Here is a 26,237-nt window from a genome sequence, read left to right on the forward strand (position 1 = left end):
CTCCCCAGCTCAAAGCCCTTCAGTAACTTATTATGCTTAGAATGCTTTCCAAAATTCATACCCCACACTGTGGGCTGCAGAGTCACCTCCTCCATTCTCTCCTTTACTCAACTATACTCCAGTCAAGCTGGCCTCTTCCACACACTAAAATGTTCCTCCTGCCTCGCTGTCTTCTCACTTTCAGATCCTTTTAACGTAATGGTTTTCTCTGCACTGTTCACATTTTATCTAGCTAGCATTTTATCATCTTTCATGTCACAGAGAGGCCACCCTTGACCACCCTACCTCATGCAACTCTCCATCTCTTCTTCCCCTGTGCCATGCTTCTCCATAGCCTCTCACCATTTATTTCCATTATAACCTTAACAAAATTGTAATTATTCAGTTTGCACCTTTGCCTTTTTAAATTTTTGTGGATCCTCTTCCATGGATCATAAGCTCTATGAGTACAAAGATTTTGGCTTTCATTCACCATGGTATTGCCAATGTTTGACATATGGATGTCTTCTATACAGTAAATAAGAAAAGTTCTAAATCTAAGAGGTCCACAGTGTTTATAAAGACCCATAAAAAAACGCCATATAACCCTTCTTTGGGAGGAAGGGAAGAAAAATCCTCAAGGCTATGATACTTCACAGGAGTTTTTAAAACTTGGCAGGAGTTACCAGACGCTCAAGGGAAGGAAAGGTATTCCTGTTGTGAAGAACAGTATGAGAAAATGCCTAGAGATTTAGTAGCCAAGTAGTTTGTCAATGTGAAATACGGTTTTCCAAGAGCAGTCTTGGGAAATACATACAAGAAGGCATTTAGAAACCAGATCATGAGAGTCCAATATTCTGTAATAAGTTAGTATGTTTTCCTGTGAATGATTATCAGTCATTTATGAGTTATAAGTAAGAGAGTGACTTGATCAGATTTACATTTTAGCATGATTAGGTATCTGACATTGTGGAGGCTAGAGAGGTTGCAAGAATAATATCAGTGAGATGATTTGGAAGGATATTGGTGTAGCCAATAATAATGAGGAGATAAAGTCAGTCAGCATTACACACAGGAAATGCTATACTGCAGTTGAAATATGGCCAGTAAGATTTAAGAAATGATCCTTCATATGATTTAATGTTAGTTACTTTACATTTAAATAGTCACATGTGACTACTGGCTACCATACTGGACAGCATGTGTCTAGAAATTTAGAGAGGTATGGCCTGGGAACATGGATTTTAGAACATACTGAAAACATAACAGCAGACTTTAAAAACATATATGGGTTTTATGGAACATTTTGAATAATGAGTAACAGATGAAAATTGCTAGTGAGAGTGACAAATGGAGAAAAGAGCCATGGGCAGAACCCTGGTATTAACAACATTTAGGCTTTAGATGGAAGGAAAACAAGCTGGGGGACTACGGAGAGAGATCACGTGTAGGCAGAAGGTAGAACATTACAGAAGAGCATCAGAGAACTCAAGGGGAGGCACATCTTATTTAGAAAGGCTGCTGGAAAGCCAAGTATCATGTGGCCTGAAAAGCATCAAAATGAATCTGGCAATTAGCAGGACATGATTGACTTTAAGGAAAGTATTTATTCCATGATGGCAATAAGTACTATCTTAGGGAGAGTAAATGAGTAAATGAGAGATAAGGTTAAACTTTATAAAATAAAGAAAATCAGAGATGAGAGAGAGATAATTGCCAAAGATAATTAGAATTTTAAAATAACTATGTGAAAGGGGCGCCTCTTGGTTCAGTCTGTCAAGCATCCTTGATTTCGGCTCAGGTCATGATCCCAGGGTTGTCCGATTGAGTCCCGTATCAGACTCCATGCTGAGTGTGGAGCCTGTCTGGGATTCCCTCTCTCTCTCCCTCTGCTCCTCTCCCCCACTGGTGCTCTCTCTCTCAAATAAATAAAATGAAAAAAATTAACAAATAAATACAGAGAAAACATTTACACCTACTTTAAAAAATACCTATCTGAAAATTAGGTACCTGTATATATCTGAGTTCAGTATGCAGAGAAAAGTTTAAGGTCTGAAAGAAGGAAGGGGCTGATGTAAGGTTTTAGAGAAGTGGCAATGACTGAAAACTCCTCAGGCAGCGGGATTCGCAGCCTGAGCAAAGAGAGAGAGAGCATCCTTTCCTCTGAAATTGGAGGGAAAAACAGGAATATATCAATGCACATTCTAACTCTCAGGGTGGAAATTCAAACTCTGACAGCTATATATACTTTCTAAAACATGTTTTCTAAATCCCATGAGATAAAAATCAAGATAAATAACTTTTTTTTTTTTGCCCTGCAAATGCATTCTCCTAGGTACTGTTTTGTTTTGTTTTGTTTTGTTTTTAAATAGGAATATTTAGGGTTTAGTTTTAAGTTTGGTACTTGTTAAATCATAAGGGGCTTCCATTTTAAACATAAGCATAATCCCAACTTCCTCCTTTAAAATCTTAGGATGTTGTAATATTTAGTTAATAAAGTGTTTTTCTTTTCATAAGGTAATATAGCATGAACTTCTTGAAATTCACAGAAATATCCTTAAAACCTTTCAGAAGAATTTGGTAGTCAGTGTGCTTTTACAACATCAAAACAAGAGTCACTTGGGTTTTGGTCAGACTAAGTCACAAAACATTTCAGTGAATTATGTGGCACTTTTGGTACAAGACTTACAGTTACTGAAATGTTCACGTGGTATCTTGCCTGAAGACAGTAGGAACAGGTCTGGAATTCAAAGTGGTACCAAAGATTAGAGCATTTGGTGTTTATGTGGAGTGTGTATTATATCAAAGATTATAGAGATAATGTACTATACCAATAGCCAAAAATAAAAATCTGAATTGGATCAAATGTCAGTAAATTATCTGAGAAAATGTTATTTCATACCAGAGTCCATGAAAAGTACAAAAGCAACTTAAATATATGTAGTAGTACCCTAACAAAAAATGGGAGTCAGATTTCTCATGGTGTGATGAAGTCAACCTGTAAACATGAATGCTTTGACAGTAACCTAGGGAATAAAAAACTACATATATATATATATAAATATTATATATATGCATATTTATGTGTATATGTGCATATATATATACATATATAATATATATAATTTAAATATATATATATACATATATATGTATATATATACATATATATATATGGAACTTTTCTTTTAACTTTAATGATTTCTACTAAAGAGTGGAGATTTCTGTATTCTGCATATTTTCTTTCCCTTGTGTTGTTTGGAAGTGCACTGTTCTTTCCACCCAGCAACTAAGTCCATCCTCTAGGGAATATGCTTTCTGATCCATGTAAATATTGGAACTTTTCTTTTTCTATATATCATTATGTTGCTTAGGTAATTGTGGTTCTCATATCTAGTGACAATTTTTTTTTTAATTTCTCTTGGGATTGATGACAATCTACCTTTTTGATGGTTTTAATTCCCAACGCATTTACAGAAAATAAAATTTCAGTTAATTAAAAATTCACATTGCAGAATTTGAGGATTTTTTTTCCCATCACTTCCCATCTCTCTTCTGAGTCTTTGAAACATAACAATGAAACATTCATTTCACTTCTGGATTGTGTGTTCTACAGGGGGCATTGAAATCAAAGAATCTGTTCAGTTCTGTGATTTCATGGGGGAAAACATCTTCTCCTTTCCAGAAAGTTCATTCTGAAAGTTCAAGACCAGGAACAGGCATTGATTTGCACGCTTTAGGTCAGGATCTTTGCTGTACTGAGCCTCCTGTTCTTTTACAGACTTTCTATCCAGTAGCAATTCCATAGTTGCTGATAAATGTGTCAATTCAGGAACTCCATCAGCCTTATCAGCACTTTACACTCACTGTCACATCCGTCTATCACAGTTTCCAAAAGTTAAACTTGATTTTTGTCCTTTTATTAGTATCCCTGCAACTCAAATAATCCAAGACTTGTCTAAAGTCTATGTACTGAAAAGTTATATAATCTTCCTCACTCTTCTAAAGTCTTTTTTTTTTTTTTTTTTTTTTTTTTGGGACATAGAGAGAGAGACAGAGCATGAACGGGGGAGGGGCAGAGAGAGAGGGAGACACAGAATCGGAAACAGGCTCCAGGCTCCGAGCCATCAGCCCAGAGCCTGACGCGGGGCTCGAACTCACGGACCGTGAGATCGTGACCTGGCTGAAGTCGGACGCTTAACCGACTGCGCCACCCAGGCGCCCCAACTCTTCTAAAGTCTTATCCAGAATTGTTTTATGTGTGTGTGTTTTGCAATTCATTGTAAATAATTAAATTGCATTTATTTAATGTATTTAAATTTTTAATATATTTAAATTCTGTCTATCTTTCTCAATGTGAGGTCTTATATTTGTTTCAAATCCAAGAAACTAAAAGACGACAATACTGTTAATAGATCTTTTTCAGCGCTGACACTGATTCTTCTCACTCATTCCTTTGATAGTGTTGTTTGCCCCTCTTTATGGATGGAGAAACAGGTAACTGAATGTAACATCTCATACCTAGTTCACATTTTGAACACAGTGTTCACTAGAATATGTCTTCCTTTCAGGGCAGTATCATGTTTTAACCCGTCCTTACGGAGTTTACATTTATGGCAATTATCTGGATTAAATGAAATAGATTTTAATAAATCTAATTTCTCATTATCTGTTCTCCTCTCCCCAGTTTCTCCAGTACCTTCTCTGTTGTTCACCAGTCTCTTCATTGTCACTGACATCCTCAGCTTTGGGAGGTAGTTATGCTCACCACTAAACCACCAACACACCCCATCCTGTGCTTTAAAAGCAAGAAGTCAAATGCTATTTACTATCTAATTCTTTTTGGTAATGTTTATTTATTTATTTTGAGAGATACAAAGAAAGAGGCAGAGAGAGAGAATCCCAAACAAGCTCTATGCTGTCAGCACAGAGCCTGATGCCGGGTTCGATCGCACAAACCTTGAGATGACCTGAGTCCAAATCAAGAGTCATTCGCTGTTAAGCCACCCAGGCCCCTCCACTATCTAATTATTTGATATCATCACTAATAAAATAGAGTACATGCAACAAAATAAAATAAAAATATTCCATTCTCTAGGGTGATTTTTAATCTTGACTAACAATTCAGACAGAGTTCTGCAAAGTGTGTGTGTGTGTGTGTGTGTGTGTGTGTGTGTGTGTGTGTATTTTCATATCTTCTTTTAACCTGTACTTTCGGTAAGTTACTTTGAAACATTAGTCGTAAGCAAAACAACTATTGGTGGCAAAGCTTGAATTCAGTTCTAAAAAGGAATGTTTATGTATTTTTCCAAGAGTCTGGAGTAAGAACAAAGTGAGCAAATAAACAAAGTGAGCATTGAAATGGAATATTAGTGCCACTTATTATCATTATGAAGCATTTATGTTGTAGTCCTGGTAAAATTACAATGTGAAAACCATTGACATTGATTCCACACACTCTTACTGATGCTAACATGGATTGGGAGGGAAGTGCTGGCATTGGGGATCAGAAAGTTATAATGAGATATGTAGGATCATAATAATCTTGATTTATTGTAGTTTTATTTATGCTAGAATATTAAATTGTCCTTGTTATCCCATAATATAAATTATATAAATTCTATCCCATGATTCTAGTGAGTTAAAACATCTCCAAATACTGGAGGACCTCCAAATACCAAGCTTGAAGCTTGATTATAATTTGCACACCTGAAAGTAATAGAGTTGAAAATTCTCCTCTGAAAAATTAACATTACCATTTAAAGAACTCACAATACCCCCTGTCTGAAATTGCAGAAATGAGTGTATATTATGCTGTGTAGTTGGTCATTATACATTTAAAACACCAAGACTAAAAAAATGTGAAATATTTGAGAAAAATATTCTGGCTTATGAGATTCTTACATTTGCTTCATCTATGAAAGGGTCTTAATAAGATACTAAACCTAATGTCAGAAAGGAACAAATTAGGAAATAAAAGTTGTGTGTATTATATGCTGAACCTCAATATTTGAGAAATTGTGATTAATAATCTGAAACATCAAAAAGTGAAACTTAACTACTTGATAACGGAAATTCCTATTAAATTGAGGTAGCATGCAAATGATGCATAATTTCCCAAATTGAAAACATTCCATTAAATGTAATCACATTTGCTCATTCAATACATGTTTAATCTACCTTTAAAGTATTATTCAAATCAGGTTAATTTACTCATAAAATGATTAGGTCTAAAAAGATCAATTAAGATGACTATGCATGTTCAGGTACCCAGAATCCCCCATTAATTTTAATTTAATAGCAAATGTATGTAAATAAACATGTAGGTTGAATATAAATGACATAGAATAATAAAATAGTTCAGATCATAAATATGAAATCAGGAGCTAATAGCAATAAAAAATTTTTAAAAACATAATAGATTTTTCTGCAAGTTTGTATCAGTAGGATAATACTAAATCAATATAATTGCCAGTGACTTCGTTCTTGTTAATCTATCTTAAGATGATCTTTTATTTATTTAAAATAATTCCTTCATCTTCAACTGTATCTTTACTATAACTTCCAAATAATACATTATATAATGAAAATATTTCTGTCTTGTGGCTTATTGTTTCATGATATCAAGGTAATAGAATTAAGAAAATAGCATTTTCATAATAAACTTTCTCTACATGAACATTTCTAAATTCTTCATTTGGTAAATTGCTTAGACTCACCTTGATCATTAATGTCATCAATACACATTCATTCCCCTCAAGTGAATTCACTTACAAAGGGGATAAACAGTTATACTCATCAGGCTCAGTATGATATTTCATTGATATTGATATCATCAATTCATATTAACTTTGATGTCAGTACTTAGTGACATTAAGAGTAGATACATTACGAATGAAAAGCATTTTACTAAGATAGTGATATTTCATAATTTCAATAGCATCTATATGTTTAGCAAAATCGATAGTGAATGATACATTTGAAAATCCCTGGTTCCTTTTTAGGACCTCAAAGATACAACCTTTAAGTTTCAGAGTTCTCTGTTAAAAACTGTATATATTTACGATAAATTTTGTGAATAATTTCCAAAAATTACAGGTACCTCCTCTGACAGATGCCACTTTTAAAGTAACTTTTCCAATTTTTTATTCCTTTTAGACTAGGACTTTGTAACTTGCATTTCTAGATAACTGAATAATTATTAAGCCTATTTCCATTGTTTAAGGAGAAAAAAATCGATTACAGAATGATGGTATAATTGTTGTTATTGGCATTATAGTTAGTTGTTAAGTGTGACACATACTGATTAAAAAGGGTATTAGCACTAATCCTTGTGTTTTTTGGGGTTCTGTTTGCACTTTCAGAGACAAGGAAATAGCATGGCATGAAACATGGCTCAGTTCTATTACAAAAGAAATGTGAATGCCCCCTACAGAGATCGCATCCCTCTAAGGATAGTCCGAGCAGAATCCGAACTCTCACCATCAGAAAAAGCCTACTTAAATGCTGTGGAAAAGGGAGATTATGCAAGTGTCAAGAAATCCCTGGAGGAAGCTGAAATTTATTTTAAAATCAATATTAATTGCATTGATCCTCTTGGAAGAACTGCTCTCCTCATTGCAATTGAAAATGAGAACTTGGAGCTCATCGAACTACTTTTAAGCTTTAATGTCTATGTTGGAGATGCTCTATTACACGCTATTAGGAAAGAAGTTGTTGGAGCTGTTGAGCTGTTACTGAATCACAAAAAGCCCAGTGGAGAAAAACAGGTATGTGCAAAAGCACCATTTTTAATATATTTTACTTGCAGAAGGTTTCTGTGGATGTTAAAATTCTCCCCAGATTTTAAGAATTACAAGAATTGAAGTCAGAACTATTGTGATAGACAATTACTGGTAGATACACACTTACTACCCACCAACAGTCACCAGCACCTGCACCCCCTGCTTGGCAAATCAGACCTTGAGTGAGAACTAAAGCAAAACAAAATGGCCTGTGTTGGCTTCCCTTACACTGGAAATATTTCTATGTAATGCTCAGCCTAGAATGCTGTTGGGGCTCACTCTGTGTGTGTGGCTATTTTTCCTCTTTCATTTTTCAACATTCTACAGCAACCGGCTGAATTCTTTTTGCTCTTTTCCTGTTTAATTTGTTTGCCTATTCTGGGACTCTGCATCTTACTGCAAAAGTGAATTCTATCACTTAATTTTGATATTGTTCATTAGCAAACTCTAGTGGATTCTTTTAAATTGAGGCAAATTAAAAAAAAAAGGATTGTTAGAAAATAACTAAACTCTGACTATAGGCTTAACTGTATTAAATTTACCAATGCCAAAGTGTAGCTATATCTTAGTGTCATCAGTACAAAATAAACTAAAAAGGTACACAAATCTACATACAATTTGTGGGGTGTTTTTTTCCCTACCTTCCTATTTTTTTGTTCTTTGGGTTTTGTTTTGGTTTGTTTGTTTGTTTGTTTGTTTGTTTGTTTGTTTTAACAGCTAAGGAAGTGAAGAAATCATGGACAGAAACAAATAAGGAATCTTTTTCTCTGTCTAGATTCTTCCCTTTGTGACTGCCCTGTATCTGAATTGTCTGTTTGATCCTTTTTCCTCTCACACTGAACTCTTCACTTCCCTGCGTCAAGTCTAATAGACTAATTGCAAAGACATTGCACAAACTTTAGTGACTCAAAATGTCTTTTAAAGTAAAATCTTAAAACGTGTGTTATTACACTCTAGCGATTTCTGCCGTATTGGATAATGCACAAGCTCTGCCAATGGTAGACTGTTAGGAGATGTTACATTCTTTTAAAGCAAGTTCTGCTGTGGCTACTATTATTTCTGCTCTCCTGGAGGACTTTTATCAGGATGCTAGCCATTATTTGCAGAAAAACTTCATGGCTGGAAAAAGGTCTCGCTGTGTTCTATGGTCCGTTTTTATGCATGCCCACCACTTCCCCTCAGCTGAACCTAAGGTTCATAAAGCCACACTCCACAAGGACAATACTCGGCTTGTTGGGTTACTGGCTTTTTGTTGTCTGTTTCATATCCAATTGTTTGTGTGTTCCCTTTCCATCATACTGCTAACATTTTACTGGTAGAGAATTCACTTGTTTCGTCTCTCCTTCCGTCTGTCCTTTCACCTGGACAGAAGTGGGCAGGTAATAATGGTAACACCTAAAGATATATGTTATATCCCAGGTTTTTACCACTAAGAGAGTGCAGGACACAAGTAGGAGTGAGTAGAAGTCTGTTTTCATCTGTGTAAGTTCAGATGCTACTTCTTCAGTCACCCTGTGATTTTGAAATTCCTTCTGCAATCATAGCCTATCGTTTCTAATAACAATGGCCTTATATTGTACACCCTCTTGGTTTTGGTCTATATAGGTGACCATAAGAGAGGTGTCATGACGGTGGTCTGGATCTTTTTTCTTTTTTTTTTAAATGGTTTAACTTTTTTTTTTTTTTTGGATCATTGTAAATTGCAACAAATCTATTGAACAAAATTGTCCTTAAATGCATTCTTTACATTTATTACTAAATAACCTTAGTGCTGTTTTTTAGAGAACACTGGCCATACATTTCAGTGTCTCTTTAGCAAATGACATTTGTTCTGGCCAGAGTAATTTGGTGTCTGGAGAAGATATCTGCTATTATGAGAGTGTTTGTTGGAAGATATTCAACTTCTGAGCTAAACTAGTCTCACAAGTAGGTCCTGGCTCCTTCCAGGCACTTGATCTGAACCCTGATTATTAACAAAAGGCAGTAAAGGTTTGCAGTGTGCCAGGAGTCAGAAATATCCCAGGCCATGTGTTTCTGGAAGATTTCTCTTGTATCTGTTTGCTGGCCAAGAATTTTCCTTTTCTATTTGTACATTCTAGAATTCCTCCTGGGTGAAGGCACTGAGAATAAACAAAAAATTGTATCTTTTTGTTTGAACTTTGTAATTTTGAAAGAGCAAATCCAACCTACCCCTAGAGTTCCTGGTACATTGTACAATGAAAGTGAGGTTGTGAGAACATAAAATGTATACAATGTAGCACGCAAAAGATGTTGTCCAGGCTGGGGGGTTGGGGATAGTAAATCCCTTTAGAGCTTGGCTGTTTATCTGTGATTTACTTAGATACTACATCTCTTAGGTACAGCCAACATCTTTTGGAATAACAGCCTCCATAAATCAGTGTGTTGTATGCAGCAAATATGTTCTTAACAGGAATCCTTTCTCTTATAAATTGTAATTGCTTAGATGATTCTTATGACTGTTGTAAGCCATTTTGTGTATCATTATAATCTGTCTAATTTCTAGTCTCATGGTTATCCCCCCAAAGACTCTGGAACACATTGCCATTAATTCTGTTGAGGTCACTAAAGCCAAATGTTAATATTATTGAAAACAATAGTATCCAACTAGGCAAAAAAAAGATAAACTTGTCCTAAAATGGGTCAAGAAAGAGGATATAATATAAAAATTATACAAATGTGATTATTAGAACACTTACTTAAGAACTTAAAATGTGACAGATGTGGATTAGGAAATATATTCTTCTTTTGTAAGTTTTTCACAGATTAATTTCTTTCTCTGGAAAAAGATGCAGTGTGTGATGGCGTCCTGAAGTCATAGGGGCCATGAGATTTTTAGATTAGTTTGTGTACATTCACCAGGGAACAATTTATAATTTGCATACGCCTACTCTGCCTTGTGTTGTTGTCCTGGGCGCTAGGGAGCAGACATTGTCCCCGTTCTTTGGAGTCTTAAGATCTAGTTGTGAAAAGAAACAGGAAAATATCACGGGGATATGAAAAAAAGATTATCACAATGGAAAAGATGAAGGAGGAATAAATCCTTAGGTAATGATGAATTCTACTGACTGGATTTGGTAAATACAAACTATTAGTGGGTAGAGGGCATAAGGGGGCAGGAGAAGGGCCTGAAGAAGAAGGAGGAAGGGTGTTCAAGGATATATACCTGGGAAAAGTTAACAGCATTCACTGGGATAGAGACTATGGGACATAGTCTATGGAACCTGATTGGATATACTTGGTTTTTATTTTATTGAAATTGACATCTAGGAGGCAATTTGAAATTTTGAACTTAAGAAAGGGGTCTAGGGTTGATACATAGATGATAGTGAGGACATTGAGACAAATAAAGTCATCTCTCTTCCTATCGCTCTGACATTGATTTTCTCTTCTTGCCTTTATAAATTGTTTAAATGCTTGTGGTTATTAGCCTGTTAAAAGATTTTCTCAATGCAGCATCTAATGAAGATGTTTCAGTTGTGCTAGATAAATAGATGGACACAGATCATTAAATATTTCCTTCCATATTTAATGTAGACCAACATTAATCAGGGTATTGAGTTCTAGTGTTTTGTTTTTATTTTATTATCACAAAGTATAAAGAGTAATACTTAATGTCTTTCATCCAGTAGACAGCATAGAGAATGTGTGGTTCTCTACACTAAGCAAGAAGACGGAACGTTATGTGTTCTCATGTAGACTGCTCCCTTGCTACAATTACTCTGATATTCTCTGGTAATTTTATTGGACTTTTCCTTAACCTTCTGAGTACCTTACTTCTCTGCAGGGAATAATTGAGAGTGACTTTTTAGCCCCGTTTTGAGCCAATTGATTGGTTACTTGACTTTTAATTATTTCTAGCAGACCTTTCTCTTTGACGTCATCTAAGGCCAGATTCAAGGCCACACTCAATTACACTTTCAACTGCTTCAGTAAACGTTTATCAGAAACAGAGCTTTCTCTTCCATTCTTCACTTACAAAGTGGTTCTCAGTATTCAGCATCATTAGAATCACTGGAAGGGTTTAATAAAACACAGACTGCTGGATCCCACCCCAAGAGTCTCTGATCCAGCAGATCTGGAATGAGACCCTGGAACTTATATTTCCAACAAGTACTCAGGTGATAGTAATGCTGCTGGTCTGGAGACAGCACTGTAAGAACCACTGACTTAGAGGAAGTGGAAAGTTAGAAAATGCCTGTGGTTGTATATCGTAGGTTAGGTTTTGAACTCTACTGTGCCAAACTGGGTTTCAGGAGATTTAAATTAATGTCCTTAAATACTAATGATTATGTGATATTTAGTATATGAGAGTCTCCTAGGTTCACTAATATGTTTATTATATTTTTCCCTTCTTTGGGAAAAAAAATTTTCCTAAACATTACTGATTAGTTCAACAGTTAAGCCTGGAGTACTTCAGTTGAAGAAATTTGTTTTAGAGCTCTACTAAAAAGAATATCAGATTTTATAACTTTGAGAGATCTTGGAGATTATCTAACCCAATCACTTCATTTTACAAAAGAGGGAAAGACGTTCCCAGTATGTACCCATAGGACATACCCATGTGTACCTATGCCAGGTTCATAGCTGGCAATGAACTTTGAGATAGTCTGAATGATGATGGTGAAAATAAAAATAATAATTATAAAAACAGTAATAATGCTAGACAATATTCATTAAGCCTGTCACTATGCCCAGAACTGTGGTAAGAGTTTTGTATGAAGGTAGGTGCTATTGTTATCCCCCTTTATAGATGGAGAAATGAAGGAATAAAAAGGTAAAATTGACATGTTCCAGATCACAAAAGCAGGAAATATCAGTGCTGGAACTCAGGAGTCATGAAAGATAACTGTATGCTTCCCAGTTATAGGCACTACAACAGTTTGAATGGGAATCATTTACATCATTAATTATCCTAGTTTGGGATATGAGTTAGATAAATTTACAAGAGTCTCTAGATCTCTATACTCAGGCTGTGTCTCTATTTTGAATATTATAATGTCATTTCTCATTTGGATGCTCAATAAATACTAAGGAATAACAAAGTCATTAGCAGCTATAAAGTGCTGGGAAGGAGCAGGGCTGAGGGATAGAGATGCTGACTTCCAGCCCCATTCACCACTCTCTAAGAGGACAGATCTCCCAATCATTCCACACATTGATTTTCTTGGCTGTTAATTAGAATCATAGTATTTATTTACTTCTTAAAGTCTGGTGGTGTTCAAATTGCATAAAGGTATTTTATAAGGTAACATATAATAACAGCATAATATACGGTTATTACTGTATTATGCCATAATCTGCCTTCTTGTTAACGAGTATATATGTTAATGACACAACATATGCGGCGAAGATGAAATTAAGCATTGGCAATTTACCCTCTAGAGTGCATGACTTTTTTTTTTCATTTGAAAAATGCAATCATCGGAAACCCTGCTCAGAGAGAGCAAAGGAGAATTTAATTCAGTTCACTCTTTGACTTTCTACTTCAGTGCATGTAGAGGAACTTTTTAAAAATAGTTTCAGTAGATTTGCTAATACAACTTGTGACTTTAGAAACAGTGCCTATTATGCGATCTGAAAATCAGGGTCTGAAATAGGATATTGGCAGTAGTATGTTAATGCAAATAGACATCCAACCCAAAATATGTCCCGCTGACTAAAAATAAAGAATAGTTTTCTCAGTTGATATCGGTACTAATAAGTATATCTCTGGCTACTGGGCAGAGAACTTTATTCTTAAAAGAAATCTAAAATTCTCAGATAGAAACCATTTGCTTTCTCCCTCAGGACTATAGATACCCTGAAAAGTTTACTTTGAACTCTTGCATTAATTTTGTTTTCCTCATTGGGCTTTAGAACAAGTAATTTGCCTTCTTGCAGTCCCATGAACTTCAGTTGATGCCTGATAAAGGAAGATGTACGCTAAGACACTCTACGCCCTAGTCTTCAGAGCTGCCCCTTACAGAATGAACACATTTACCTTCCTCGGTAGTTAACCAACTGAGGTTACCCTTTCTATTTGTTTTTATTACAGCTTGGATATTGACAGCAAGTGAACCTACATATATACGTAACTGTAATCTTAGGAATGATCAAAATTCAGGGAGAACAAGATTGAGAGGAAAAGTGGGCAAGAGAGAAATACAGTAAAGTATTAAAGACGTTCTCCCTCAAAAATACTTATTACCCTGTTGTGTGACATAGTAGATAAATCATCAATTATACTTTCTATTCTGATTTGGACTGTCAACAGAAAGGTTGTCTAAATATTGTCTAAATCTACCATTAGTACGAAAAAGCTGAAATTTATCCCCTAATATGTAAAGTAGTAACCAATTTGAAGTCTTTTTAAGATGTAAAGTAGTAACCAATATAAAGTATTTTTATTAACAAGCACTTTGGAAGTCTAAAAATTAAATTGAGTCTTATTATTCCACAGCAGGGAGTTTGAAAGCTAATCTAACATGGAGCATAGATTGTGTTTAGTCAGCTGGCAAATGGCAATCATGAGAGATATGAATAATTCTGTCCCAAATAGAAGAATTTTTAAAAGACAGACTATGGTGTACTGTTAATATGACAATGTAGCATAAGCTAACTGGTCATTCTGATTCATAAAATAATGCACCATTTAACTTCCATAAGTTACATTGACATTTTATTCTTCTCAAGGACCAGCCAATTATAAATAATCCCTTTGAGCCACATGCCCCTACTCTTCCCTTTCAGCATACCACGCTTACTATGAAAGTCAAATAATCATCATCATCATTAAATATGTTTGGAACCCACAAGAGTAAAGGGATTTTAGCCTTTTTCTAAAAATCAAGTGGGGGAAAAAAAAAACCTCAAACAATTAAACAAAACTCCAAGCATTGAGACATTTCCATTCCATCGTAAAGGTACACAAAATGGAGCCCTTATTCTCTGCTTTCGGACAGAGGAGTGAAATATAGTGAAGAGAATCAAGAGAGAGAAAGAGTTGGATATAAATCCTGTTTTATAATCTCAGGAAGATCCTTAAGTTTTAGGGCCTTGACTTGCTCATAAGTAAAAGGAGGATTATAGTCCTTAGTCAGCAAGTAGTTGGAAACATTAGTTAACACACTGAAGTACCTAGCATTAAGAGAGCTCATTAAGTCCCTCCACCTTGGTACCATTAGATCATTTTATGTTTATTACATTTAATTTAATTAAAAATACGTATGTTCAATGAAGAGACTACATATTCCCCAAAGCAAATGCATTGTGAAGGGTTAGTGCTGGTATGAAGAGTGAGTTTATGTTAAAATAAGAGAGGACTGAGGGGCGCCTGGGTGGCTCAGTCAGTTAAGCGTCTGACTTCGGCTCAGTTCATTGTCTTGTGGTTCATGGGTTCAAGCCCTGCACTGGGCCCTGTGCTGACAGCTCATGGCCTGGAGTCTGCTTCTGATTCTGTGTGTCCCTCGCTCCCAGCCCCTCTCCCACTCGTACTCTGTTTCTGTCCCTCAAAAAATTAACAAAAATAACATTTTAAAAATTCAGAACTTATTTAAAAAAATAAGAGAGATTGAAATTGATCTTTCAAATGTGAGTTTTGGTGAAAAGCTTTCTTTGGAGCCATTTTTATTAACCCCCCCCCCCCAAATCCATTAAAAATGTTGTGATTAAATCTAAAAATAATAACATGATGTCTCAGTAAGCCATATATTCATTGACTTTAATTAATTATAGTGATTTGAACAATTAATCACTAAGGAATAACAGTGAGTCATTTAACAATTATAATTAATCAAATAGATAAGGTGTCAATATAATTGGGAATTATAAAAAAAAATATATGATTAGAACTTCTCATAGCTGTTTTCAAAATACCTCCTTTTCCAACCTACTATATTTACTTATTCACTGGTAAGACGCAAGGTAAGTAAAATTTTATTGCTGTAATATCTGAAGCACAATAAAATGAGGATTTAAGTAGTGTGGAATTTTAAATGTTTAAGAACCAATTTTTCAAGCAGTTAGGAAGAAAGAGTACTCTCATTTTCATTACTACAATTTTTTCTTTCTGCAGTAATTTTCTAGATCAATTAACATCTAGATATATCAATGTTCCAAGTCACTGTTGTTTGAATCATGTATTAGAAACACTTGACAATAATTCTAAATTGTGAGCCTGGAGCCTATGAGAGCCAGTTTATAGAATATAGCCTTCTGAGAGAAGGCTCAAACCAACCCAGAAGGAATGGGTGGTTTTTGCAAGATAAGAGAAATTCATAATTGCAAATTTACCAACTGAATCCACAGCTTTTTCCCCCCTTAAATGAGATCATGACTGAGTGGAGTGGATTTAACTTTGCAGGAACCTCACCCCTCATGTGTGACCTAATTATGCCATTCCTCCTTGGTATCTGGATTTTCCTAGGGGAAGTAGATAGATTTGTTTGATTTGGAGATACAGGCTTACTTGTGAAGCAATTTTAGTACCATCAAATATAAGTGTGAATTTTGAATACAATAATACCGTGATAAATAAAGTATAAATTAGAAATAATGATGCATTTATTTAGACTTTATGTTATGTGTATTACCCCCTGCTCAAAATGTCAGTGAATCCTCAGTTAGCAGTGTGTTGGATAATTTTCCTCAAAACCAATATGTAATTTGAGAAAGCAAATAGGTTCAGATGCATTGTAAATTTCTATTACATTTTACTATGGTGGTTGTAGATCAAAGAATAACCATACAAATTGTTAACAGTAATTGGGCATTTCAATGTACCAGGCATTCTCTTAAGACCATTTTACATTGTTGTCTTGTATATCAGGAAATTGAAGCTCAGAGAAGTTGAATAATTTTCCCAAGGGAGATCTGAGAGTTGTTTTTTCTGTTTTCATGGTCTTTACTCTTTCTGTGCCAAAGTGCCTGGTTACTTTGGCCATCAGATATCCAGCAAGCTCAGCCAGCCCATTAGAACATGGCGCAATCTAGGAGTACAACTTGATCTTTGAGCAACATAGAAAGATCTCTCTATGTCCTGACTCCAGAGAAGCATCCAGAAATTCCTTCATACCGGGGTCCTAATCCAATTTTAAATGCTTTGAAGTTAATGATTTAACAAAACTGGTTATATGATGTCCTCAATTCCCCCTAAATTATCACAGGAAAAGATCTGCAGTGAGGTTGCCTGGGTGGCTCAGTCAGTTAAGTGTCAGACTTTGGCTTTGGTCATGATCTCAAGTTTCTTGAGTTTGAGCCTTGCCTTGGACTAGGCACTGACAGTGCGGAGCCTGCTGGGGATTCTCTGTCTCCTTCTCTCTCTCTGGCCCTCCCCCCTTGTTCTCTCTCTCTCTCTGTCTCTCTCTCTCTCTGTCTCTCTCTCTCTGTCACAAACACACACACACACACACACACACATGCACAACACACACACACATAAATACCTTAAAAATGATTGGCAGTAATGAGGGAGTAGTGCGAGCGCACTGAGAAATCTCTGGGAAGAGGTGAGAGGGGCATATTCACAGGAGTGTAGAAGATGACTAGTCAAGTAGCACCCATCACAGCTTCGCCCTGTGCGTGGCTGGACACAGAGGTTGAGGGCTCAGAGACGAGCTTGTCTCTGAACCTGATGGTCGAGTGTGCAGAGATGGACCCCACCTCCCAGACTGGAGGAAGTTATTTTGCAGACAACACAAATCCTTTTCCCCATTCATGTGTGAGACAAATTGTGAAACCCTGATGGAACAAAATGTCCCTCTTGTTTGCTACCATGATAGCCTATATACCCCATTCATACTGCTTAGAATATTATGTTGAAAATATGTATCACTTTTTCCTTCTTGGTGAACTTCACAATACCCAGAAGTGTGTGTACATATGTATACACACACACACACACACACACACACACACACACACACACACCTTTATAATAAAACTAATGGAAAATGGAACTGTTTTTCTTAAAATCATAGATAGTTGTTTAGGTTTGGAAGATATTCTAAAGGTTATCTGGTATAGTTCACCCTATGGTATTTATTATTTGTGCTAAGCCAAGGAAATATAGAATCACCATATTATTCTTGATGTAGAATCACTGGCTTCTGCTCCTTCTTCAACTCCGCTGTAGCAGAGTGTCACAGACTGAGTCTGGAGTTCTCTCTTGTCCAGCAAGAGAGCAGACGTAGAATTGAATACGAGGGAGGCTACTGTCCAGGAGGAGACAAGAGCCCTGAACAGGGGTTTCGTCTCCATATTTATATTTATTGAGCTCACAAGATATTACCCACGTGGCGAACATGAAAAAAACAAGATATTACCCACGTGGTGAATGTGAAGAAAATGATCATACATATGTGAACGTGGAGAAAACAATCAGACAGTAATCATTGACTTGTGTACATAAGAAGCAAAGGGTCTGGGGGACAAGTGAAGTTTGTGATAGACGTACAATTGTATATTGATGTCATATGGAAAGTAATTTCCTGAAGGTGATATAACAAGTTACTCATGATCCCATTACAATATCTCACTAGCACATCTCGGGTGCTTTCACCCCGTGGTGGCGGCTTTCTTCCCTAAGTTTTTTCTAACCCATTTCTGTAAGTAGAACCTATTTCCCCACAGCAGAGCAACAGGAGAACAATTCAAGATGAAAAGACAGAATAAAGTTAGCAGAATGGTTTGGGTGAGCAAAGTTTCAATAAAGCAATCACGTATTTTCTCATGGAGGGCTGTTATTTTTAAGGTTTGCTTGACTGCCTACGGTGACCAAAATATTATTAAAATATGATCACAAAGTAAAAAACTTTAAAAAGTATATGATCACAAAGAAACCCTTGACCTAAAGAAATCTAATCCAGCAATCAACTGCCACTTTGAGATAAATAAAAAGTAAATAATACATAATCTGCATCCTCATCTATTTTGTTTTCTGTACAATATGGATTTTTGAATTGCTTTTACATCCGCAGTTTTGGGAAAGTAAAGGAATAGTGCCCCTAACGTTGAAGAAATATCCATTTGAGATTTTGCAAGACACAAATATTGAAGAAACTTAACATTAATGAAAGAAGGAACTAGTACCATTGTATTTCCAAAGTAAAGCGTATAAATACTCAGGGGATTTGGGGAAGTCTAATACACGTTGTCATATGAGATGAATTTTTTTGTGTATGATATACTCTTCACTCTAAATGGAATCAAAATATTTTTGCTTTGTGCAGATACAACTATTAGTTCTACCTATGAAATGCTTAAATTTTTAAAAATTTTATTTGATAAGTTAAGTACATATTAAATGTTGCTAACTCATACCTCTCTTGTATACTTTATTCTAGAATATCAGAACCCATTAATCCTTTATCATCTGAGGACCTTTGCTTCTTCTGGCCTGACTTTAAATTACCAGTCTTAGAAAAGTACACTTTAAGTATATTCCATTTAGTACTTTTCAGCCTAAACTTAATGCCTGACTTGCAGGTAGTATTCATTAAGTCAAATGTCCTAGAAGCACCTGTTCAGGATGAACTTTTCGTTACCATACCATGTTCTACTTAACCGTGATCTAGGCTGCCTGATCCTCTGAACCAAAAAAAAAAAAAAAAAAAAAAAAGATTCGATGTCTAACTTTGAAATTAGGGGGAATTAAGGGGCATTCTGATATAATCCTCACCCCTACCACCTAGACACACATACACACACTGACTCCTGGAAACATCACCTGGTACAGGTATGAGAAAAATGAAGCGTAGAATTCAGGAAACTTGCCAAAAATTACTGAGAATATCTGTTCTTAAGCCAGGCTTAAAATTCAGGTTTTGTTTAGAAACAAACAGAAATATTTGTCATACACATCACTTTAATTCTACCTTAAATATTTGTGGAATAAGGAAACACATGCAAATATAAATAAATGTTTTAAGGCTTGTTTTGCATAAGAGGAAATATTCCATGGTTTGGAATCAGATGGAGAAGAATTCAAGTCCTACCTCCCTCCATCCCTTCCTGCTTGTGTGACCCAAGGGTGAGTTTTTAACAAGAAGCAGAAAATGGTAATGGGTACCTCTCACAATTATTATGAGAATTAGAAATTGGAAATACTTCACGTGAACTGCCTAATGTATTTACATCTGATGTAATATCATTATCATCATCATCATGCCCAAGAAGCATCATCATTCAAGAACCAAACATGCCAATTTGACCAATGTCTAAAGATTCACATTTGTATCCTATATCTAGGTTATGATGAGGTTTCAAAGATGCTGATGTAGATCACTGGAGTCAAACTTATTAAATTCTGGTAATGAAATTTCTTGGGAAAGACTTCCTGGATATCCCCATAATGGTTAGGAGGGCTGTGAAGCTAGGAGAGGTTGGGTCGAGCCAAGAAGTTTGACCCTTATTTCAGAGAGGTCTAGAAGTCAGGAGAGAGGAAAAGGACCACGCTTATAAAACCACAATTAAGTCTAAATAAATATAAATAAGTTATTATATATCAAATAAAATGTAGTTTCACTCTGAATAAGGAAAAAGGAAAGGAAAAAATTATGATAGAGGAAAATGATCGGAGGTGATCCCTTAGAAGAATAAACAGATTTCCTTAGGGATATTTTAAGGGGTATGTTTTCAGAAGGCACTAAAATTTAACATTGTCAGATAAATGCAGGCTATCTGCTCACCTAAGTCACTTGTCTCTTTTAATAAATGAAATAAAGCAGATCAAATTTGTTTTTGGCCACATTTAAGGAAAAGACTGCCATCTGGTGAATATTTGAGGCCGTTAAAAATATATGTAATAGTTTTAAACATCTGATATGAACTTAAAAATTAGTTACATACTTTATTTTTTTTACTTTTTCAGTAGACTACAGTTTCTGCACTCTGCAGTATTAGCAGAGCTTTTGTTAAGAAACTATAAAATTATAAGTTTCCATGAAATTAGTTGATTTTTACCTGATTTTATTACCTGGTACAATTGCATCTTTTATAGGTCACCTAATTCAGATTAAAACTTACCAAAAAAAAAAAAAAAGCAAACAAACATTTATAAACCAGTATGATCTATACTTTTTGGATTATTTTTTTACTTTATAGCAAAATGACAAAAATGATATTTTTAGATGACTGTGATGCTAATACATTCCATTTGTTACAGAAAACCTGATCCAAAAGCAGAAGGTCATTTTTCATACTGTAACTGGCTCTGTAGTGGGAGTCTGTTTTGACTTTAGCTCCTTCTGTATATTTCACCTGAGGCATGAGAAATGAGGAATTAATCCCCACTGTTTTCTTCTTCTAGTAAAATGCTGTCCCTCCATGTATCCTAATATATATCTATTTTTGACACATTTAAAATAGAGGTTAAGAATTCTCTTAGGTTGCTACAGAACTCATAAATTACTGAAGGTCTTTCTTACATCTCAAGATCCAAGTTCATTGCTAAAGGAACTCAGTGGAGGAAAGAAAAGAAATGATTCTTTCCCTTTACATGTGCCTTTTTCAACACCCAGTCAAAAATCTAAGTGGTATTTTCTTTAGTTGTGAGTGGAATAAAGACATCACTCCATTCAGAGGAGGAAGGACATCCATCACTTTCTCTCACCTAGACAGCCCTGCCCACATGGATGACATGACTTTTCTGATTAGCTTCACACTGTCAATTTCCAGATTTTTCCCAAGTGTTAATTTAGGTATTTTTATGCAATCTCAGAGAAGAAGTTTTAAAAAACAAGTTATTTTGGTAGCACTGCTTAGTTTTATAGCTTTATTTTTACTCTTGAAAGACTAGGGTTTTATGGCCTTATCCTACCTAGATGCTTAGCGATACAAATAGATTGTGTGATATTGATAAAGCATGTTGTGTTCCAATTTAATTTGCTAATTCTTTTTAGTGAAGCCTTTTTTCTAATTTGTTTCATCATGTGATAACTACTATATACGTATAAAAACTCGTACTGGCTGTTGATGTTGCATTTGAGTCTTTTACAACAAAGTCACTTTTCATTTTGTTGTTGTATGGGGATGGTCTTGGTAGTTCACTTTTCTTCTCAAATTTATAAATACCAGTGTATTTCTTGGGGATAAACTACTGTCCCAACCAAATAAAATCCTGGTCTTATTTTCTTCTACCGGCTACATAATTCTATGTACATCATTGGTATTAAGTAACAGTTTGTCAAATTGATGGTAGATGGATGACTATGGCAGATTAAAAATCTCCATCATCACTCATGAAAATAAACTAACCAGAAAACAATCTGGCAAGATAAAATGGAACATCAAAGAGCTGCAAGCCTTAATTAAGGTAAAATACTCAGATCATTTTCAGAATGAAAACAAGATTATTAATATCTTTGTTATGAAATTTGCTGGGAGGATTTTTTTTAATTTGGTCTCTATTTCACCACAGTGCTCTGTAGGATTTTAAATGATGTATAGCATTCTGAGGAGCCTCACCACATCCTGAAAATCAAAAAGTCAAAGTTACATGTAAAGCATGCAGATTTAGTTCCAGTGATTGCAATATTTCCCTAAAAGCCTATAATTGTTAAAAAATTTTAAAGTACACTTCTAGAATATATAAATGCCATAATATTCTAGAATATATATATATATATACATATACTCCTTACTCCTGTACTTCCACTTTCCTTCTATTTAACTTTTTTTTTTTTTAATGTTTATTTATTTTTGAGAGAGAGAGAGTAAGACAGAGTGTGAGTGGGGGAGAGTCAGAGAGAGAAGGAAACACAGAATCTGAAGCGGGTTCCAGGCTCTGAGCTGGCAGCACAGAGCCGGTGGTGGAGCTTGAACCCACGAACTGTGAGATCAGACTTGAGCCCAAGGCATCTGAGCTGAAGTCAGACACCCAACCGACTGAGCCACCCTGGCGCCCCTCGCTTTCCCTGTATTTAATATTCATCAGTCAAAGTGGATTAAGATATGAAGATTCAAGTCGTTTGGTCCTACATTCCTGTCACCACGCCCCATCCAACCTGGAGGGCATAATCTACTGCTATATTCCCCATGGTCCTAAGAGCCCCAGGCCACTTGACAATTACAGGCAAGCTTGATAATGTTTGTTTAAATTTAACAGAAACTAAGACATATTTTACTCCACGGAGCTTTCATTGGAACCTAAAATCACAGGACTTGACATTCATGTGCAGCACACTTTAAACAAAACTAAGGAAGAAAAATATAAAACAGAAAAAATGAAGACTAACCTTGGTGTGATTTGTAACCTCTGAAAGATTTGTTTTATTTCACAGTTATCTCTGTAATAATTTAATAGTATGTATTCCTTGGTGTATTTTGAATAAAACCATAAAATAAAAAAATATATAGAAAAGTGGAACTTACAAAATGTGATCAAAATCAATAAAAACTAATTTAAACACTAAATGATAAATCAGCAAAGGACAGTAAGGCAGTTATGTAGTCTTCTATATTTTATACTCCATTGATACTAGTGAGACAAGCACTTTTTATTTTTGCTGAAACTGAATCCTTTTGGAAAGCAATTAAGCGATGTTTAGCAAAAGCAGAACCAAAGAAGACCGATATTCGTATTTAATCCCTCATTCTTTCATGTATTCAAAAGGGATGCAATAAAGTAAATTACAGTGTATTTTTAATTAAAATCCTGTACAGTCATCACAGTGATATTTAATAGACTTAAAATCTATCAAGGGATAAACACACATAAAATAACAACTGAATTCCACATGGACGAAATAAGTAATATTGCAATTAATTTAAAATATAGTGTGAGTGGGGCGCCTGGGTGGCGCAGTCGGTTAAGCGTCCGACTTCAGCCAGGTCACGATCTCGCGGTCCGTGAGTTCGAGCCCCGCGTCAGGCTCTGGGCTGATGGCTCGGAGCCTGGAGCCTGTTTCCGATTCTGTGTCTCCCTCTCTCTCTGCCCCTCCCCCGTTCATGCTCTGTCTCTCTCTGTCCCAAAAATAAAAAAAGTTGGAAAAAAAAAATAAAATAAAATAAAATATAGTGTGAGTATTAAATCTCTTATGAGGGCTAGGAGTTTGCATGTGGACAAGATTTTCTGAGCTTTCAAGTAAAGCAGACAGGTAGCCTTTACAAACCCCAGTGTGCATGTATATATTCTCATAGATTGGTGACCTATTTGGATGAATTAGTACTTGGGCTACACTGAAATTCTAGATTTGATTAGCGATATGAAACTAACAGTTAACAATTTTTATAGTAAAAATTCACACAAAAACTGAAACTTGGAAACATATTTGAAGTTAATATGATAGACAAAAAAAGGTTAATATATTTAAGAAAGAATGATGCAAGAAAACAGGTGAGTTCTACCACTCAAAGAATATCATCTTATTCCAATCTTTCAAAAACATTTCTAATTCTATGAGACTCCTATAATTTTGGCATCAAAACCAGAAGGCAGCATGAGAAAGGAATATTACGTCCCATCAAAAACATTATAAATGCAAAATCTTCACCAATGTATTAGAAAAACCCATACTGCCTTAACAAGCAAAGGAGAAGGAAATATATGACTGTCTCACTATGTGAAAAATTAAAAAAAAAAAAACGATGTTTATGAACTAAACTATCTAGAAGTTAGTAACGATAACTCCCCAATTACTCTAGCGATTAAACCTAGCCCAAGGTGGTGGTGATTTACACTTGCCATTTGTTTGATGGCTCCTTAGGAGTTGAAGCAGATTTTCCAGTTTTTCATCGAAGAGGCAAATAACACTAATTAGTTATTTATGATTTATCTGTAGCAGTGCACAAAAGGGATCACATGCCATCTTAGGAGATACCCAGCTTAAGTTTACAGTAACAGAAAGTGCGTGTACTAAACTTTGATGTCTACACATGCAAAACCGTCCCGCTAGGAAAGGACTACTTTACCTTTCTGATGAATCAAGCACTATAATTGGGACTGCTTTTATGTGCGGAGAAGCAAATGTACGTGGCAAAACTGAACAAGACCGTTATCTGCTCTTTCTCCGAACAGTCTTAGGCTTGTCACATAACACTGGTCCCTTCCTGTTATTCCTTGATTTATAGATTTCAAGGTGCTTTCACTTTTCATCTGCACTACAATCCTCTGAGAGTTAACTTTGAAAACGCTTTGATATATATGTCTCCGGTTCTTATTGTAGATGAGAAATATCTTGAATAATGCCCACATTTCAACATGGGAAAAGGGAAAGCAGAGAAGTTAGCCCACTTTGTCATTTGCACACAACTAAAACTGGTTGAGGCTGGATTTAATACACATCTTCTTACTCTTGATGCCTAAGCAATTTTCAGAATCTCACAGCTGCCTTACATACCAGATAATCTATCGATTACAAATTTAGAACTTGGAGTCAAGCTGCCTGGGTTTCCTTGTGACCATGAGCAATCTATTTAATGTCTTGAAGGCCTGTTGTCCTTTTTTGTAAAAAGTGGATAATAATAACAGCCACTTCCAAAAACGACTAAGATGAGGTATGAAAAGCTTCTAGCCCAGGATAAGGCACATGATAAGTTATTGCTCGTTAGTTATAAACATGTTAATTATTGCCTGTCTCACTATAATCAGACTCCAAGCATATTTTTATTAATAGTGTCAATGAGCTAAATGATTTTTGCCATATCTCTGTTCATTTGGTCCAAGTACGTATCATGGTTCTAAATAAATCTGTCATCCAAGTTATTGTAGAATTATATTTACTGTGTGCTTCATGCCCTTACTCAAATCAATACAAACTATATCTATTTGCTGGTATTTTTAATTTAAAGTATACTTTAAATAGGCTCATAGTAAAAATATATAGCCAATAAAATGTAAAATGATATTAACTCTAAAAAAGTAAAGATAGTTATTGATATTGCATTATTTATACTGGACATATCACTAACCGAGCTCAGGTAAAGTTGTAAATAGTTTCAAGCCCTTCAAGGAGATGAGAGAATCGGAAATGGTGTAATATGCACCCCTTCCTTACTTTTCTTACAAACTCATTTTTTGAAAATGGCTCTTTCCCTCTTCTTGTAAAAAATTAATTGTAATACCTTCCCTTTACCCTGCCTCCAAGCAAAGAGAAAATGGCAGGTTAAAGACAGTTCAGTTTTGCAAAAGGGCATCAAAGACATGATAAGACCTAAGTTGGGTTTTGAATGTATGGCAGAATTTGGTAAGTGGGAGGGAATAGGAGCCAACAAGAAAACCACAAATGGAACATTTGACGTTGGAATGATTAGATCATAGGTGACATTGGAATGATTAGATCATAGGCTGCATGCGAGGGTGGAGTATAAAGTAGATTTTAATACACAAAGTTGAGTCTAACTACAGATATCTTTGTTTATCAAAAAGTAGTTAAGGTATAAGTAGATGATACCAAGGACAGTGTCTGATATAGAGTAGATTCTCAACTAACATTTAAAGAACCTAAATAAGGAGGCTTTATGTAAATAACTATGCTG

The 26,237-nt window shown here is 35.4% G+C and overlaps 1 protein-coding gene across 4 annotated transcripts in view; it reads left to right on the forward strand.

The window, feature by feature from the left end:
* Window positions 1-26,237, forward strand: part of TRPC4 (transient receptor potential cation channel subfamily C member 4) — a 206,737-nt gene that overhangs the window by 53,132 nt on the left and 127,368 nt on the right. For all 4 annotated transcript variants that reach the window (XM_058686828.1, XM_058686837.1, XM_058686814.1 and 1 more), the window contains one exon: window positions 7,344-7,748. In XM_058686828.1, coding sequence (XP_058542811.1) covers window positions 7,371-7,748 — 378 coding nt within the window. In that variant the 5' untranslated portion in view covers window positions 7,344-7,370. The remainder of the gene's footprint in view (window positions 1-7,343; window positions 7,749-26,237) is intronic.

The sequence above is a fragment of the Neofelis nebulosa genome, chromosome 1 (assembly GCF_028018385.1).
Source record: "Neofelis nebulosa isolate mNeoNeb1 chromosome 1, mNeoNeb1.pri, whole genome shotgun sequence".
Taxonomy (NCBI): Eukaryota; Metazoa; Chordata; class Mammalia; order Carnivora; family Felidae; genus Neofelis; species Neofelis nebulosa.